This window comes from Toxorhynchites rutilus, chromosome 2 (assembly GCF_029784135.1).
Source record: "Toxorhynchites rutilus septentrionalis strain SRP chromosome 2, ASM2978413v1, whole genome shotgun sequence".
In the NCBI taxonomy this organism is placed as follows: Eukaryota; Metazoa; Arthropoda; class Insecta; order Diptera; family Culicidae; genus Toxorhynchites; species Toxorhynchites rutilus.
The window spans coordinates 135,987,109-136,004,054 of NC_073745.1; the positions used below are offsets into that span (position 1 = coordinate 135,987,109).

Genomic DNA, 16,946 nt, shown 5'->3' on the forward strand with positions numbered 1-16,946 from the left:
AATGATATTTGTATTTGTGCTCGCTATGGATTCGGTCTTTCCCTCCGTAACTCCATTAATAATGCATCTATTTCCGGGGTGTATTAATTGTTTTCCGTTAATTTTTTCTTCTTTTACTATTGAGATGTCAGCGCCTGTATCAATTATTAATATACATGGTTTGCTTGACATTTGTAAGTATAGTGTAACGAACATTGAACAATTCACATCGCATTTAAAAATATTTAATGTTGGTTTCCGTAATGTTTGTTTTCCTCCAATGTCAATGCCGGTTCGGACTGGAGGGCATCCGTCGGTTGTGACTCGTTTCCCGTTAGGCGGATGTATTGCTGAGGGCGGTTAAAATTTGTATTCCGCCTATTGTTGTTGTTGTTATTTCGCTGTGGGTTTATGTTTGAGAATTGGTCTCGAACTTGGTTTTGCTGGCCAAAACGGTTATAGTTATTACGCGGTTGGTTTTGGAAATTATTTTGGTTGAAATTGTTGCGGTTGAAATTGTTTTGGTTTCTACCGCGGTTATGGAAGTCGTTTGGCCTGCGCCTGTAATTATTATAATGTGTGTCAACGTTGTTGTTGAAACGGTTGGCGTTTCTGTTGGTCTGCGAGTATGCAAATACTGATGCGCTCGCATTATTTAAGTTTTCCTCCAACGCTTTAGTCATCGCGTCGGAGTATGAATTGAAATTCCCTGCTCTTATGATGAGCGAGGTTTTTTCGTTTTTTAACCCTCCGGCTAAATGTTTGACGCCTTCTTTGTTTGCCATAGATTTGGCAACTTGGGGCGGAATTTCTTTAGCGGTGTACGCTGTTTCCAAACTGAACACCAATTTTTCTAAATCCAGGCAAAATTGTTCGATTCCACCGTTTTGTTTCAAGTTAGCCATTTTAGCTAGAACTTGTTCCGGTGGGCTGGTCGTTATTTTAGCTTTTAAAATTTTGCTTATCTCGTTCACCGATGTCGGTGTTTCAGTGAATGCATTTCTCGCCCGTCCCTCTAGTTTGGTTAGTATGACGTTAATTATGGTTGCTTTGTTTTCCGGTGTTTCAAATGTTTTCACCAAGTTTAAAGCGTCAGCGAAGGCTTTCAGTTTGTCTATGTTTCCGTCGAATTGCGGAACTATAGACGATGTAGTCTTGATTATTTCGAGTATGCTAGCCATTTTCGGTTTTCTTTGTAACCTGAGGCAAAATAGGACGGCTAGCGCAATTTCCTTGAGTGTTCTTGGTCTACCCTTTTCGATTGACGCCTTAATTGCGTTCAAAAGTTGGTCCGCCTTTTCGGTTATTTTTATGATTTCTGAGCCGTGGGTTGTGTCTAGTAACGTAGACGACAATTTTTTAATCTGTTTCACGAGCGCTTCCGCTTCCGTGAGGCGTTTGGCTAAGGTACTTTTCCTTAGTTTTCTGACCAGTTCCTGTTGTATAGTCAGGTGTATATGTTTTAGTTTTTGTATATTCAATTGGATGAGCTTTGTTACTTCGTCCATTCAAGGAGACAAGGAAAAATGGTTATCGGTAAAGAATTTATTATGCTGAGGCTGCGTTCGAACGCATGTTTTAAAATTTTCGAATTCTTTTAGACGGTGTCGACTACGGCTGCGTGAGCTTTTGCCGCTTGCATAGCATGTGCATTCATGCATGCCTTATATGCTTTGTATATTTTCGAAATTAGTAGTATGGATATGAGGGCAAGTGTGACGCAGATAATCGCTCCTTGAGCTTCGTGCATTACACTGTGGTTCTCTAGGTGATTTAAAATTTGGATTTGAGCGTCGCCCGTGTTACTAACGGGTTTGGTATTAAATAACCCCATTTTCAACGGTACATATGTAAAACCAATTTTGTGGGTATTGTAATTGCTTTTTTTTTTTTTTTTCTAATTCCTACTACCTATTCCTACTGCCGCGTGGGTATTACGATAAAAAATATTTTGTGCCTCGACTATAAATTTATTACATGATATCCGTATATAAAAGGATTAGACTAACTCGAGTCTGACTTACGCCACGTTTTCTCCGCAAGTGTCCTCTTCTCGGGGGTGGGGGGGGGCGTGGGTGCCTCTGCGTCCGTCAGATCTCAGGGGTGTCCAGTTGGATCCAAATCGATGTTCATTTTTTTTTTTTTTTTTTGAAATACTGCTTGGCTTGTAACTGCTATTTATCCTGGTTGGCCAGGTGGCTACTGTCAGCTTCACGATTTCACTTGTGTCTGCGATTCTAATTTTTCGTAAACGGCTTCAATAGTTTCCGCTGGGGTCCAATTTCTTCCCCGCTTTGCCGATTTTCACTTTCACCATCTTTTCGCTGAATGTTTCGTTACTCAATTTATTCACACTTGCACTGCGTCCGGTTGGTTTAAAAGTTCATTTAGCGAATTTTTCTTAGCTTAAATGATTCATATTCACACCGTACCCGGTTGGTTGGGACCTAACACACACAACACAACACAACAGTAGGCTTCTTCTTCTTCTTGTTTTTAAAAGGCTTTAAACTTTGCAGTTCACCATTGCCTCTGCTCAGTAGGCTCTAAACTCTGCGTTTAAATTCACTTTAATACGCGATAACAGCATCGGATCTGTCGGTTCACTCGTGACTCGGTGTCACTGGTCGCCATGTAAACGTGAAGAAGGATCTTACGCCATTCAGTGGCGTCGACTTTCGGATTTGGTAAATTAATAAACACAAACGCCATTCGTACAAGCGTCGCCTCTCTACTGTATACTGTCAACTGGCATCTGTATTCAAAGAAAAGACTCTCGGGGCTTAAATACTAGTTTACAAAAATAGGCTTAAACTCTACACAGAATATTTACAAATTATGCTGGGCGGAGCATCGCACCAGCAGTTAGAGTGGGCTGTGATGGCCTTGGTCAGACGCGTTCTTCGGAGAGAGAGAGAAAGCACTTCTTTGTGGGTCAAAGTAAATAGGAAAAGAAAGTGCTGAAACATGTGTGCCGGATGCGCGCCACATGTTTGGTTAAATTTCTGCTGCTAGCTAAACTCGCAGCGGGGCGGAAGGAAGACAAACTCGCCGCTGCCCTTGGTGCGCGTCGAGTTATACAATCATAAATAGTAAACGAACCCTTGGGCCAGATTGCTGGCTCGGGTATCGTATCACATTTTATGTTTATATCGCCCAGCGCCCTCGGGGTGGTTTATTGCCTTAGAGGCCTCGAATATTGATGAGTTGGGTTTAAGCGTGATCATATTACACCGTTCTCATTAGCGCTATTTTCACAGTCTGTTGCGCTCAGATGCATCAATGATGTCTGACTCAACATCGTTCGGGACTACCGCTGTTGATAGTTTGCGCGTTCTGGCAAAGCTGAAAATGTGTTATGTTCAGTGGTGAAACTTTTAAACTATTCATCAAGGTGACATTTGTCGGATGTAACTTCGGACCTAAACTGGAAACAAATATTTAAAACAAATCATTAAGCCAACTGTAACAGCTAACTACGTTTAGCTGTTAGTAAAATGTTTGTAAAACATTCAAATATCAGAGATTGGAACAAAGAGAGTGTAAAGCTTTAGAAAAAAAACTGATACAACCGTTCAATTTATCTTTATCGACAAGAAACATGTCAAATTCAATTAACTGCTCGTTAGGAAGCGTGCTTTACCGTGAAGGAAAGTGATTTTATAATTCACTTATTATTATTAAATGTGGCTACCGTCACTAACAACAGTTCAATGTTTATGGAATGAATTACCTCTGGTGAAAGACATTTCCACTAATCATAATAAATGCGCTCGAGATTTATCTCCGCGGCCACTAATGAAATTTGCGAGATAATATAATATTAACGATTGCACCTGATTGTTTGCGTTTGTGGATTTTGCGCAATTGTGTGATCTGCCGGGAGTGATGAAACTGATTCCATTTATGGCACGGATGTGTTCTCATCGGATCCCGTCCATTTGCTCACTGCATTGCAGCTCGAGTAAGCATCCTTAGTATCCCTGGTGGGTGCTTCGTTTACTGCTCATTTGGTTTACTCGAATCGGATATGAGTCTCTAGAGGATATTTTCAGTCGTTTAATGTGTACGCAGATTATAACCAAACGATCGCTAAACTATTTTTGATTGTAGAACAATCTCGGTGGATAATGAGTTGAAATACACTTCGTTTGATAACTATAGAACCACTTTTTTTTAGTTTCCAGAGAGATATAGGAGCTTGGTTGAAACAATGAAACTTTCGCAGTTTATTTCCGATGCTAGAAATCGGATGCTATGTTCACGGTAAACGAAAAATAACGCTTCATATTCACATGGTCAAATACGAATACGGTCTTCATAAAAGTTTTTTTCTCATTATTTCAGTTGCAAAACCTATTTTTTTATTCTTCCTATAATGTTTTCTCTACGTATTGTAGTTTTGATTCTCAAAAAAGTAATGTAACCAAAAGAATAATTTTTTCACCAAAATACACAAATCATTTTCACAGTATTATTTTCGAATTTATCATATGGCTTCTAAAGGTAAATAAAACATCTGAACAAGTAAAACTCATAAGGTTCCGATTGTAATATAGTTTTTCAATTAAGATTTCCACTCTATAGAAAAACCAATTACGTTCATGGGTGTCTACAAAACGAATTAATATTCATACACATACATTTTTAAATTAACGACACATTCCCTGTGGCAAACTCTGGCGTTTATTACCAGCAATGTATCATGGCAATAAAGTAAAGATTTTTTCCGCGACCGACTCAATTACTTTTATTTATGGCAGTACCGATACTACCGGGGATTGTTATAACATTACTCCCGCGTCCTTATGCATATGAAAGGGTTGAGAGAATGGCGTTGCTCGACGCATCGTACTACGGTTCGGAAAATATAAGCGGAACACCCGGAAGGAAGCACCGATTTTTTATTAGGGATTTAGAGATTCACTAATACTCTAATTCGTATTTAAATGTATTTCTACGCCTTTTCTAGATATGTGTGATTTTTTCGAGAATTTCAGCCGTTTTGCGCGGTACAAAAAATATGAACATTTCTAAATTTTGATTTCTTTTTAGAATTTTGAGACCCATTACAGGTTTAGTTTATATTCAAATATGTTTTTCATTTGTTTGTGTATTTGTTATATGTGTTGATATTGGTGAACTTTTTTCAAAAAATTTGGGAACTGCGTGGTACGAAAATATGAGGTTGGGGAAAAAGTTATGGATTATTTTCTCGTTGGCTGGCTATAGTGATCAATATTTCGCGTAATATCGATCATACAATTAGGCTCGTTGTAAAGGTGGAATTTTACACTAAAAAACCCCTTTGTTGTTCTTTTGTTTGTTTCATTCAGTTGTGTGTTAATAATGAAGGTCAACAAAGAGAATATTCGGTACTTTTTACACTTTTTTATTTTATAAATACGAAAATAAAAGCTAGACCGCTGAAACTGTGATTGATGTTTATGGTGCCGATGCTGCAACAGTAAAATACGTTTTTTTTCAAAATTTAATTTATTTTCAAAAAATTAAAAATATATTTTTTTTATTTTTTAAAAATATTAAAAAATTTTTTTTTTCAGTGCGATACGCTAAATTATGATCTCTACTATCAACAAATTGACCGTCTGAAGCTAGCGATTTACCAGAAAGGTTCAGAATTGGCCAACAGAAGTGTTGTGTTCCATCAGGACAAAGCAAGGCCACACAATTCCGAGAGCTTGATTGGGATGTTTTAATGCATCCACCATATAGTCCGGACCTGGCACCAAACGATTATCCCCTTTTTCGAGCATTGGAAAATTTCCAGAGTGATAAGTGATTCGGATCAAGAAAAGATTGTAAAAATCTATAGCTATGGTTTTTCGCTTATTAGGACCAAGACCTCTATGATAGAAACATTATGAAGCATTAGAATGGCAACAAATTTTCCAACAAAACGGTGTATATTTGACCCAAATCGGATAATCCGAAGCATATTCAAACAGTTTTAAATTTCACCAAAAAATAATGGATTACTTTTTCCCCAACCTAATAACTAATAAGTTTATTTATTTTTTTTTTTTATTTCCATTTTTTGTAATTTTCTAGCATTGTTTTTTCAAATTTCCTAAAATCTATTATTGTATTGTATTCGTGTAATGAAAAAATTCGTGAAAAGAGCCCCAAATCTTATCACCAGCGCTATGAAAAGTATTGTTACAAATTAGAAAATTAGATAATTTTTCTGAATTCCTAGATGGTTCACACTAAGAGCTATGGCTAAAAACGTAGTTTTTTTTTTCTTTTCTTCACGACACTCTCAATAGCTTGGAAAATAAAATATAGAAAAAATACTCATAGTGCATCTTACTGTGATGAAATTATCATCGAAAAGTCAGATTTTTCTGACATTCCATTCCAGAACTGTCCATTGATTGATCTTCTAATCTACCCTATAAAATTATTGTTTACTTTAAAATTTAAGTACTTCTACCAAAACTCGACATTATAATATCAGATTATTTTTAGACACAATTCTCGTGCAAGATTTGTCATCTACTTGCAAATACCATATTTCTCCGTTACATGGAATAAATTTTTGATATAGAAAATATGATAGAATGAAGACAGCCCTAAATCGGACAACTCCTTTCTCGAGTTTTGCTCTTGTCAATACATTCGGCGATCCATTTTTATTTTTATAGATAGAAGACGATATAGGAGTGCGTTTTATCACAATTAAATCCATTTCCACTTTCGAACGAAGATCAATTTCCTATTTCAGCATTAGCCTTGAATTTACAAAGGACTTCCCACTTTACTAGATACCCGACAACGACTTACTAATGCGATCATTTTCGAGACCAGACAGCTGAGCAAACCTAAGCCTAATTTTAGCCGATACTAGCCCTACATTCAACCTAGGGTGTAACGTGTCAACCTGAATCTGCAATGAGATCTGCCACAACACATAAAAATCTTGTTATAATTATCTGTTGAGAAGATGAATTTACAAGTATTCCGATCGAGCTATCCCTAGCTTTACTCCGGTTTCCTCATTAAATCCCTTGAAATGCTTTTATTTTATTCGCGGAAAACTGCTTTTGCTTATGTTCGATCTCAAGTCTTTCTATGTTTGTCAACGCACGCGGGCTCAAACTGTTGCAGACTTCACAACTATTTTATTTTTAAAATTTAACTGAAAAACTAAAATGAAATTAAAACAAAACCAATCAATACCATTATCATCATAGTCTTAGAATAAAATGAATAAAATAAGAAATAAAATAAACAAAAACATCCACAGACAATAATTTACTCGTTATATGGAATCATGATGATGGTCCCCTTACAAAAGTTTGAGCAGAACGGGTTCTTTTTCTGATAATTATAGTTACAAAGAAATTTATTTTAATATAAATCTAACCAGTTAGCATATTGAATAACAAAACGAAAATATAAATTTTGTTACATGTGTTTAGGTGTTATATGACAATCGGTATTTCAAATTTTCACAGTCACACAGTTTTCACCGCTACTATCACAATTGGAAATTATTTTTGTATTGATTTCACAACTCTATGTTCACTAAATATGTAATACATTCTGTCAAATTTATACCGGGTATTTGTGTTTTCAAAGAAAATACTTTTTTTATCATCTAAGTTTATATTATAAAATACGTCCCTTCTGAATCAATATACTTTTTCCAACGCAAAATCCATTTCTTATAGCTGTATTCAAGAATTGCCTCAAAATAGTACGTTCAATACTCGATACATTATGAAAAAATCATGAATATAAAAAACAAGTACAAACAGTACTGTGCCTCAAAGCTTAATTTAATAATTCCAAAATTTCGAATTATCAAAAAATATTTTAATTTTAAAAATTTTATTTTCTATATTTTTTTTTAATTTGTCGTGGTACATCATAATACATGTACTTTGAGTATTTTCTCGAATTTTAATTTCCAAGTCCATTGAGTATGGAGTGAAAAAAGAAAAATTATTTTTTCACTACAGCTCTTATAGTGAACCATATAGGGATTCCAAAAAATTATTTAATTTTTCTAATTTGATACCTTATACAACATTTTCCATAGCGTTGGTGATAAGATTGTGTGACACTTTTCTCGAACACATGAATACAATACAGTTTGAGATTTTAAAATAATGACAAAATATTATAAAATAAACAAAATAGATTTTTCTTTTGATTATTGGATATTTTCGCGCCGCACAGTTATCGAAATTTTCTGAAAAAAAAATCACAAATATCAAAAATCACATAAGAACATATTTAAATAGAAATTAAACCAGTACTAAGTCTCAAAATTCTAAAAAAAATATCAAAATTTTATAAATACATATATATATATTTTCGTTTCGCGCAACACTGTTAAAATTCTGACATACCTAGAAAAGACGTAGAAACACATTTAAATACAAATTAGAGTAGTAGTGAATCGCTAAATCTTTAAAAAAAATTGCAATATTTCAATATTTTTTTTAGTAATTAAATTTTTTGATGAATTTTTTTTAACAATATTTCTCGATACACTTTCAGTATTTTGTTCAAATTTTTATCACCAAGCTATCGAAAATGGCGTGAAAAACATTGAAAAGTACGTTTTTTACCATAGATCCTATGTTGAACCTCATAGGGGTTCAAAAAAATAATCAAAATTTCATATTTAGTACCCTATATAATATTTTCCATAGAGTGGGTAATTTGGTTTGGGGGCACTTTTTACTTCCATACCCGACCAGGCCCTTTAAACGAAATACGGCAGTTCATTTAGAAAGGGCAACCGTGCTGAAGACCATTGATGAAAAAATTAACCGCCAACTTCCTTTAGTATTTCGAAACTTATTATTGAACCCTTTTCGAGCAGTCATAGTGAAGTGCCACCATTCAGGATAGATTGAATCCATTGGCCATTGGCTGTCGTTATTGGCAAATGAAATTTGATCCGGGTCCGCTATCGTTAGCTTCAAGAGTAGTTTCAAAATCGCTCCCGGAAGGTGAAGGCACTGGGACAACACAACGCATCTGAAAATTCATCATAGCGAGGAATGAGAGTTCAGCTCTAGTTGTTTTTTTTCATCGTTGCATCCACTTCCAGCGGGCAACTTTGAGCAGCACTATCGCGTACCGTCATCGATACCGTTCTTGAGAGTCGAACTTTGTTGTGGAATATTCATAAATCGTGACAAGTTGCGGTCCATTTTAATTTGATATTTTCAGAGCTTTTTCTAACGAGAATTCTAAAAAGATGACTGATTGTGAATGAAGCGAAGAAAAAAAAATATCAGGAATATGAAACTCTAGGGAAATTCTAATCAGAAGATCGAACCCACGGACATTCGCCCGGTAAGAAAACATGAATGTAATATCCATAAATCAATATTGAAAGAGACGGAGTTTGCGAAGCAAACAAGAGATGCATTTATTTCAATTATTTTTCAATGTAGAACTTGTCGGTCATTTTAATATCTAGTAGAGTAGCATCAATTTTGACGAAGGACTATGTCGGGGGTAACTCTACGAAAAATGTAACTGAAAATCAAGAGACTTCAAAAGAATATAACGTAAAATAGTTATTTCGATATTTGTTTTACTATATACCAGGGATGGCCAAACGGTAGTCCGCGGTCTACCTGTCGCCTCCGTTGGTATTCCGAGGTGTCCGCCAGCTGGTCTAGGGCAGGGTAACCTTCAAACGCAATGGATTAAAAATCCCTTCACCTATTGCGTGATCATTTCAAGAGGTATTTATGCTCATCTCAATAAAACATATTAGTTGTGAGAGTAGATATTTCTTCATTAAAGTTGTCGGCTCGTACGTGTATGATAAAACCGTGCTATTGTTCTCTGTGTACAGCATACTTCATGGCAAACCCTTATTCCATTCAACAACTATCAACTTTTGCACTGAGCTGCGCGAGTAGAAATATATCCTCTCTCCATTTCATTCTTATATCGAGCTGTGGGTGTATATGTTTGTGAAAACAGCATTGAGCATGAATGATGCCCGTTATGTTGTGCTTACTAGCTCGCTCGCAACTATAGTTTCATCCTATTCCATTCCATTTTTGTTTTTAATAAGCTATAACTTCTTCAGTTCATTCGCCTCTAGTCCTGAGAAGGGCCCTTATGGAAAGAAACTCTACTCCATACTCCTTCTTCACCTGTCTTGAGAAAGATAATCCGTTCTCGCTCGACGCTCACTGGCAACGATGTTGCTTCGATGACCACCAAACGAGAAGTGGTGTGGTTTCAGGGGTTAGGTTAGGTTTTGAATTAAAGAGACTTTAAACTCAGAGAGTTCATTCGTCTCTGGTGTGGTTTCAAACCGCGGATGGCTTATTTATACCTAACTAGCTGACCCGACAAACTTCACCCCGCCCAAAATAGATTTTTTGTTGTCAATACTTTCAAACATTCACGTTTACTTACTAAGCGAACGTTCATCAATTCAATCGCAGAACTATTAATTGATTGATCTTCTAATTGACCCTTTACAATTTCCTTTTACTATAAATTTCCTAGTACTTCTACCAAAACTCATTATAATATAAAATTATTTACACACACAAATCTCGTTCAAGATTCGTCAATTGCCTGCAAATAACATGTTTCTCCGTTACATGGAATCAATGTTTGATAGAGAAAATATGATAGAATAAAGACAGTCTTAAATCGGACAATTCATTTCTCGAGTTTTGCTCTTATCAACCAATTCGGCGATCCAATGCAGAAGTTTATGTTTCATTTGTGTTTCACTATGTCAAATATCAGCTCAATCGGACTTAAGGGAGAGTGGCGTAAAAAATCCGGTTTTGAAAGGTTTTGAAAATCATTAAAATCTAAATTTTTGGAGAAAACTTCACTTTTGAAGACTGCGAATGCGAGTTTTAATGAATCATTGTTATTTTTATTTTAAAACTATGATGAGTAATGTGAATGTGAAGTGAAGATTTCTTTCAAGAAATATAGTCATAAATAGAACAAGAGTGGCGAATGAGAAATTAGAAATTATTTAAAATTAAATTTTGGAGCCCATTATGTAATTCTAATTGAACAGAATTTTGCTAGCTTGCTCTATTTCGCTATTATCGGGTGGAAGCTGTCGGCATAATTTTGGATATGTTTGGTTTGCTTGTTGCATTCCTGATTTTTTGCTTTGTAAAATATTTCGGCAGCATTTCAAAATATGCAATTCGCAACACATGACGTTCGAGGATGAACTCGATTCGATAAGATTCTATCGATATACAAAATACGAAAATTTGATCGGTGGGATAGTTACAAGAATTGAATTGACCGTTCGATTCAATTTACATAATAAGGGCCAATATTTCCGATAGATAGTTCTTATTAATGATGAAACACATAGTAGCTTGGCCGGATACTCGATTCTGGCTATCCAGCAAGCTTCGAGGCTGGAAGCAAAAAACACTAAACTTAAAAAAAAAACAAACCTTTTGGAACTCTCCACAAAGGATGAGAAGTACGCTAATCTAGACCGGCAATATTAACAGAAAGGGCTTCTGTTGAAAAGAGCGCAAAATAGTTTGGTGGTGCAAATTATGCAGCCGTGATAATGAATATAAACAAGGAAGGGAGATTGTATTTGCGCTAATCTTGGCCATAATGAAGCAATGCTACAATTTTCGAGGTTGTTGAGATTAGCAGAAAGAGTTTATTTCGTTTATTTAGTCACCAAGAAAGTGAATGTCATTCTGGAATTTTGTATGTGATTTGGTTTCGCATTTTGGTAGCAGCAAAATTTTCTCCACAGCTGCGCTTATCTCGAGCATGAGAAAGTAATGCAACTTATTGACGTAGTACTACGTCTTACATTAATGGTGCCAAATCAGAAAGCAGGTCACGTTTTTTTACTTTAAATAAATACCAATAACGCTTAAAAATACATTATGGCAAACTTACGGAGACACACATAGCCTGTGACACCGTGCGCGAGTATACGAATTATGATTTTGCGCTCGAGTACAGTAGGGTTAAAATTTTGTTTTATCGTCTAGTACTACATTCGATTTCTAATGACTTATTGCTACAGTAAACATTGGTAGACCGCAGCCTAATATTTGGACAATTTCTTGCCCGTGCTGCCCAAAAGTTTGCCCACCCCTGCTATATACCATTAGATAGGAAATTTATTCAGCAGTTTTTTGATGATTTGAACGCAAACAGTGAAGATAGTAGAACAAGTAAACAATTTAGCGAATAAGATGGTTATGGTATTTAAACTTTACTCGCTGCTAGCACTGTAACAAACAACATGTTTGCACACAATTCAGGCGTTAGGTTTCATGGTAGAGATGGGCAAATCATTCGCGAACGGTACGAAAGAACTAGCTCGCCAAAAAGAGTGAGCCTTACGAACTGATTGAAAGTAAACTGTTTGGGAACGAATGAAGTGTGAACTGAATACATGTGGATAGTAGATTGCGGTGAACGATACAGATGAGTATAACGTGAACGCTTGGAAATGAAAAAAGTTAACAATACTATCATTTACAAGAAAAAAGTATGGAATGTGTAGCTTATTTTGTAAATGCATGCTTAATTTTGAATTTAAAATAGGATTGTCAAGATTAGATTTTTCATCATTGCAATCAAATTAAATTTTCGGCTAAGCCGTAAATTTTTAATCTAATGAATTTTTTTTTCAATTCATTCGTAATACTTATATACTTTTTGTTTATCAGAAAAAATATGGAGGGAGCTGAGACAATTCATAAATTGGGTGAACAAATACACTTCTAGTGGGTAAGCAAAATGAAAAAAAAGTTTTTTCATTGCTTAGCATTACCGGCGTGTTGTAGAAATAAAAAAAAGGTGTTATGGGATTTTTTCTCTGATTGTATTTTTGAAACATTTTTTCATCGAACCTAGGTTGATTCTCAACAGAATATATACAAAATTGCGTGAATCAAATTATTACATACAGCATTGCCGAGCGAGAAACATATTTTGACATACAATTTGCGACTTTTAAAGAAGAAGCACTCCTTATTTTCTCTGTAGTGAATAAAACTTATACAAATTAGAAAATGTAAAAATGTATATAATCTAACGATATCAATGTCATGACATGAATAACTGTGAAGTTTATATATATTTGTTTGACCACAGCCCAAACACGAGCACATCGATTCGTTTCGCTACTCTGCTGCTTATTCATCATTCGAAGCAATCCTACGAACATTATACGCCTGATGCTATGTATCCATTTCACATTGATACACCACGAATGAGGTTCTATGTTGTACGGTATAGCAAAGTCTAATCACCACGAGTGTGGTTCGACGTTATAAGTGAAAGGGTTAATGTTGGAATATCTATCTGCTTTGTTAACACTTTACTACTGAACATAGACAGGATTAATAATTAATGGTTCCGGATTCATTCTGCAATTACAACTCTTACTGACGGATTTGAGGTTCTATCTATCTGCTTTGTTAACACTTTACTACTGAACATAGACAGGATTAATAATTAATGGTTCCGGATTCATTCTGCAATTACAACTCTTACTGACGGATTTGAGGTTCATTTCAGTCCATATAACGGAAGCTATTTACAGGAGTATTGAATGAGTTAAATTTACGGATTTCTGAACAGTTACAGAAACACAATTCAAAAGTAGTTGGCTTTTATTTTAAATTTCGAGGAACAGAGTGCAAAGACGGAAGATGCTCCAACTTCTTAAAAAAATCAACGCATTCCGATGGGATGTGCATAATTTTGAAGCTACAATTTTCAGATATTGAAATTTTACAAAAATGAACATATTTTGGACAACAATACCGAGAAAAAATAAAAAAATGTTTTTTTTCTGTTTTTTTTCCAAGATTTCGTGGACTAACACAATTGTTTTGCCAACCACCTTAACAGCAAATTCATTCAACCTTATTAAAACTCGTTGTTGTGAGAAATCATGCGCAACTTAGAGCATTTGATGGAAGGATGGGAATGATTTGAGAAAAAGATAATTTAGACCCAAAAATGCTTTTTTCACCATGAAATGCATATAAACCACAGAAAAAAACTAATTGGACGATAACTTCGTCAAATATGCTTCTTTTCAAATATCACACAAAAAACCGCACAAAAACAGGTTTTCCTGGACCAGTATGGGAGATTAGCGCATTTTCTGTTATTTTCAGGCTCATTTAATATAATAAATCGGCATGCCAAAACATGTGCTAAAAATTAATTTTGGGTATAGGACTAACCTTTTTGTCGCAGGACTACGTCTTTCATTTCTATACTGGAGTGTAAGTTCAAAGTTTCGAAAACGAAAGCGTTACGCCGGAAAACGAGATTTTGAGCGTTAATAGCTCCAAAACAATTGAACGAAATGGTATGATATACACTTCATTCGAACGATAAAATGTCTACGCGTTATATGCTTGTTACTTTTTAATTCAAAAACTTGTTTCAATAGCCCCAAAATTGCTTTCACACCAATCGGTATAAAAGCGAGTGTCGCTCGGAAATCCACTCAGTTAGGATTGCGCAACTATTGAAGTACCATCGCTGGAATCTACTAGCATTGCAAATTAGATGCAAGCAGCGGGAACTTTTGTACTCGTTTGCGTTTTTGCAAATCGGAATGTTTCCCTAACACAGACTTCAAAACCATGCAGCCTGGGGAAACTGGCATTGCAAAATTGATGCAAGTTGTGGGTATTTTTTACACGTTTGCGTTTCTGCAAATCGGAATATATCCCTAACACGGATTTCAAAACCATGGAGCGTGGGAAATTGGTATTGCAAATGAGATGCAAGCTGCGAGTACTTTTGTACTCGCTTGCATTTTTGCAATCCGGAATGTGTTTTCCCAACACAGATTCCAATAAGCTGGGAAAATCGGCATTGCAGATCTTGGCAGTACTTTTATACTCCCATGCATTTTTACACTCCGGAATTCGTTTTGCTAACACGGTCTACAAAAGCTGGTACAACTTCTATGCATACCGTGTGATGATTAGTCAAATGTTGATACCTATATGCTGCGATTACTACTACTATAATACATGAATTGACAGGGATTTTTTTGCAATTGAATGCGTAAATTATTTCATTCATTCACTAGTTTAATCAATAATTTAATCAATACATACAAACGATAGCTCTACGCAGCAGCGATATCGTATCCAATGAGGAACATCCGAGGTGCGATTATTGCTAATTGAAAAAACACAAATGATTACTAAGCCAACGGCAGTCCTACGTCAACCTTGCGGTTATATCATAGGCTTGTTAAAGCTTACGGAGAACATGCTCTAGACAATAGTACTTGCGAAAAATGGTCTATCGCAGCTAGATATTCATTATGACAAATGTGGTGGGATCGAAGAATATGATATATTAGGCTGTCAAAAAAGTCCTGCGGTATTTCCGCGAGGTGTCGTTGTAAGCGCGTAGTTCTAATTGTTTTCATTGTATCGAGTCATACTATAGCTTGTTGGAAATGTATTTTTGCGCGCTATAATATAGTCCTTGACAGTGTTTTGTTTGGTAAAGTCGTTCGTGAGTTATAGTGTCGCAAATATGGAACAAAATAAAGAGAAAATCCGACATATTTTACAGTACTACAGGGTGGGCCATTTAAAGTGGAAGCATCTGGCAACCCCATAACTTTTGACAGAGATGTCAGATTAACAAATGTCATACCGCGTTGGAAGCGTCATTTCAGTACAATTTTAACCATGGAACAATACACACCTAAACAACGCGCTGAAATTGTTCAGCTGTACATTCAAAATAACTTCTCAATTGTGTTAACTAAACGTGCGTGGAAAAATAAAAATAAAGTTAAAACATCGTAAACCAAGGACCCTGGCTGCGCTGAAAGACAATATCCGACAAGAAATTGCTGTCATATCGGCCGAAACATTGGGCAAAGTGATGGAAAATGCCGAAAAAAGGGCACATTTTGCGGTCAAGGCCAGAGGCGGTCATTTACGAGATACCATAATCAAAAAGTAGTTAGAACAAATCTTCTTGGACCAAAATAAATGAATTTAAAAAAAAATTTAAAATTCCACTTCTTTACTTTGCTATTGCAAAAACAAATCCTTCCACTTTAAATGGCCCACCCTGTACTATGACAAAGGCAAAACTGCATCTCAAGCTGCCAATAAAATTTGTGCAGTTTATGGACCCGATACAGTTTCCATTTCCACCGCACAACGATGGTTTCAACGTTTTCGTTCTGGTGTAGAGGTCGTCGAAGATGCGCCACGCTCCGGAAGTCCTGTAGTCGAAAATTGCGACAAAATCGCTGAATTAGCCGAGAAAGACCGGCATAGTAGCAGCCGTAGCATCGGCCAAGAGCTGGGGATAAGTCATCAAACCGTTATTAACCGTTTGAAGAAGTTTGGATTCACAAAGAAGCTCGATGTATGGGTGCCACACACGTTGACGCAAAAAAACATCTTTGACCGTATCGACGCATGTGAATCGCTGCTGAATCGCAACAAAATCGACCCCTTTCTGAAGCGGATGGTGATTGGCGATGAAAAGTGGGTCACTTTCGACAACGTGAAGCGCAAACGGTCGTGGTTGAAGCCCGCTGAAGCGGCTCAGACGGTGGCCAAGCCCTCATTAACGGCCAGGAAGGTTCTGCTGGGTGTTTGGTGGGATTGTCAAGGAATAATCTATTATGAGCTGCTTCCCTATGGCCAAACGCTCAATTCGGACCTGTACTGCCAACAACTGGACCGCTTGAAGGTAGCACTCATGAAGAGGAGGCCATCTTTGATAAACAGAGGCCGCATTGTCTTCCATCAGGACAACGCCAGGCCACACACTTCTTTGGTGACGCGCTAGAAGCTCCGGGAGCTCGGATGGGAAGTTCTTTTGCATCCGCCGTATAGTCCGGACCTTGCACCAAGTGACTACCACCTGTTTTTGTCCATGGCGAACGAGCTAGGTAGTCAGAAGTTAGCCACAAAAGAGGCCTG

The 16,946-nt window shown here is 36.4% G+C and overlaps 1 protein-coding gene and 1 non-coding gene across 2 annotated transcripts; one reads left to right on the forward strand and one right to left on the reverse strand.

Annotated features, from left to right (window-relative positions):
* Positions 1–224: 224 nt before the first annotated feature.
* LOC129766154 (probable cyclin-dependent serine/threonine-protein kinase DDB_G0292550) lies at positions 225–1,160 on the reverse strand. Its single transcript, XM_055766619.1, has one exon. It carries the CDS (start codon positions 1,158–1,160, stop codon positions 225–227), a length of 936 nt encoding a protein of 311 aa, XP_055622594.1.
* Positions 1,161–15,108: 13,948 nt separating this feature from the next.
* LOC129772236 (U4 spliceosomal RNA) lies at positions 15,109–15,247 on the forward strand. The gene has a single exon (XR_008742589.1). It is a non-coding gene; the product is annotated as a U4 spliceosomal RNA (small nuclear RNA).
* Positions 15,248–16,946: the final 1,699 nt, after the last annotated feature.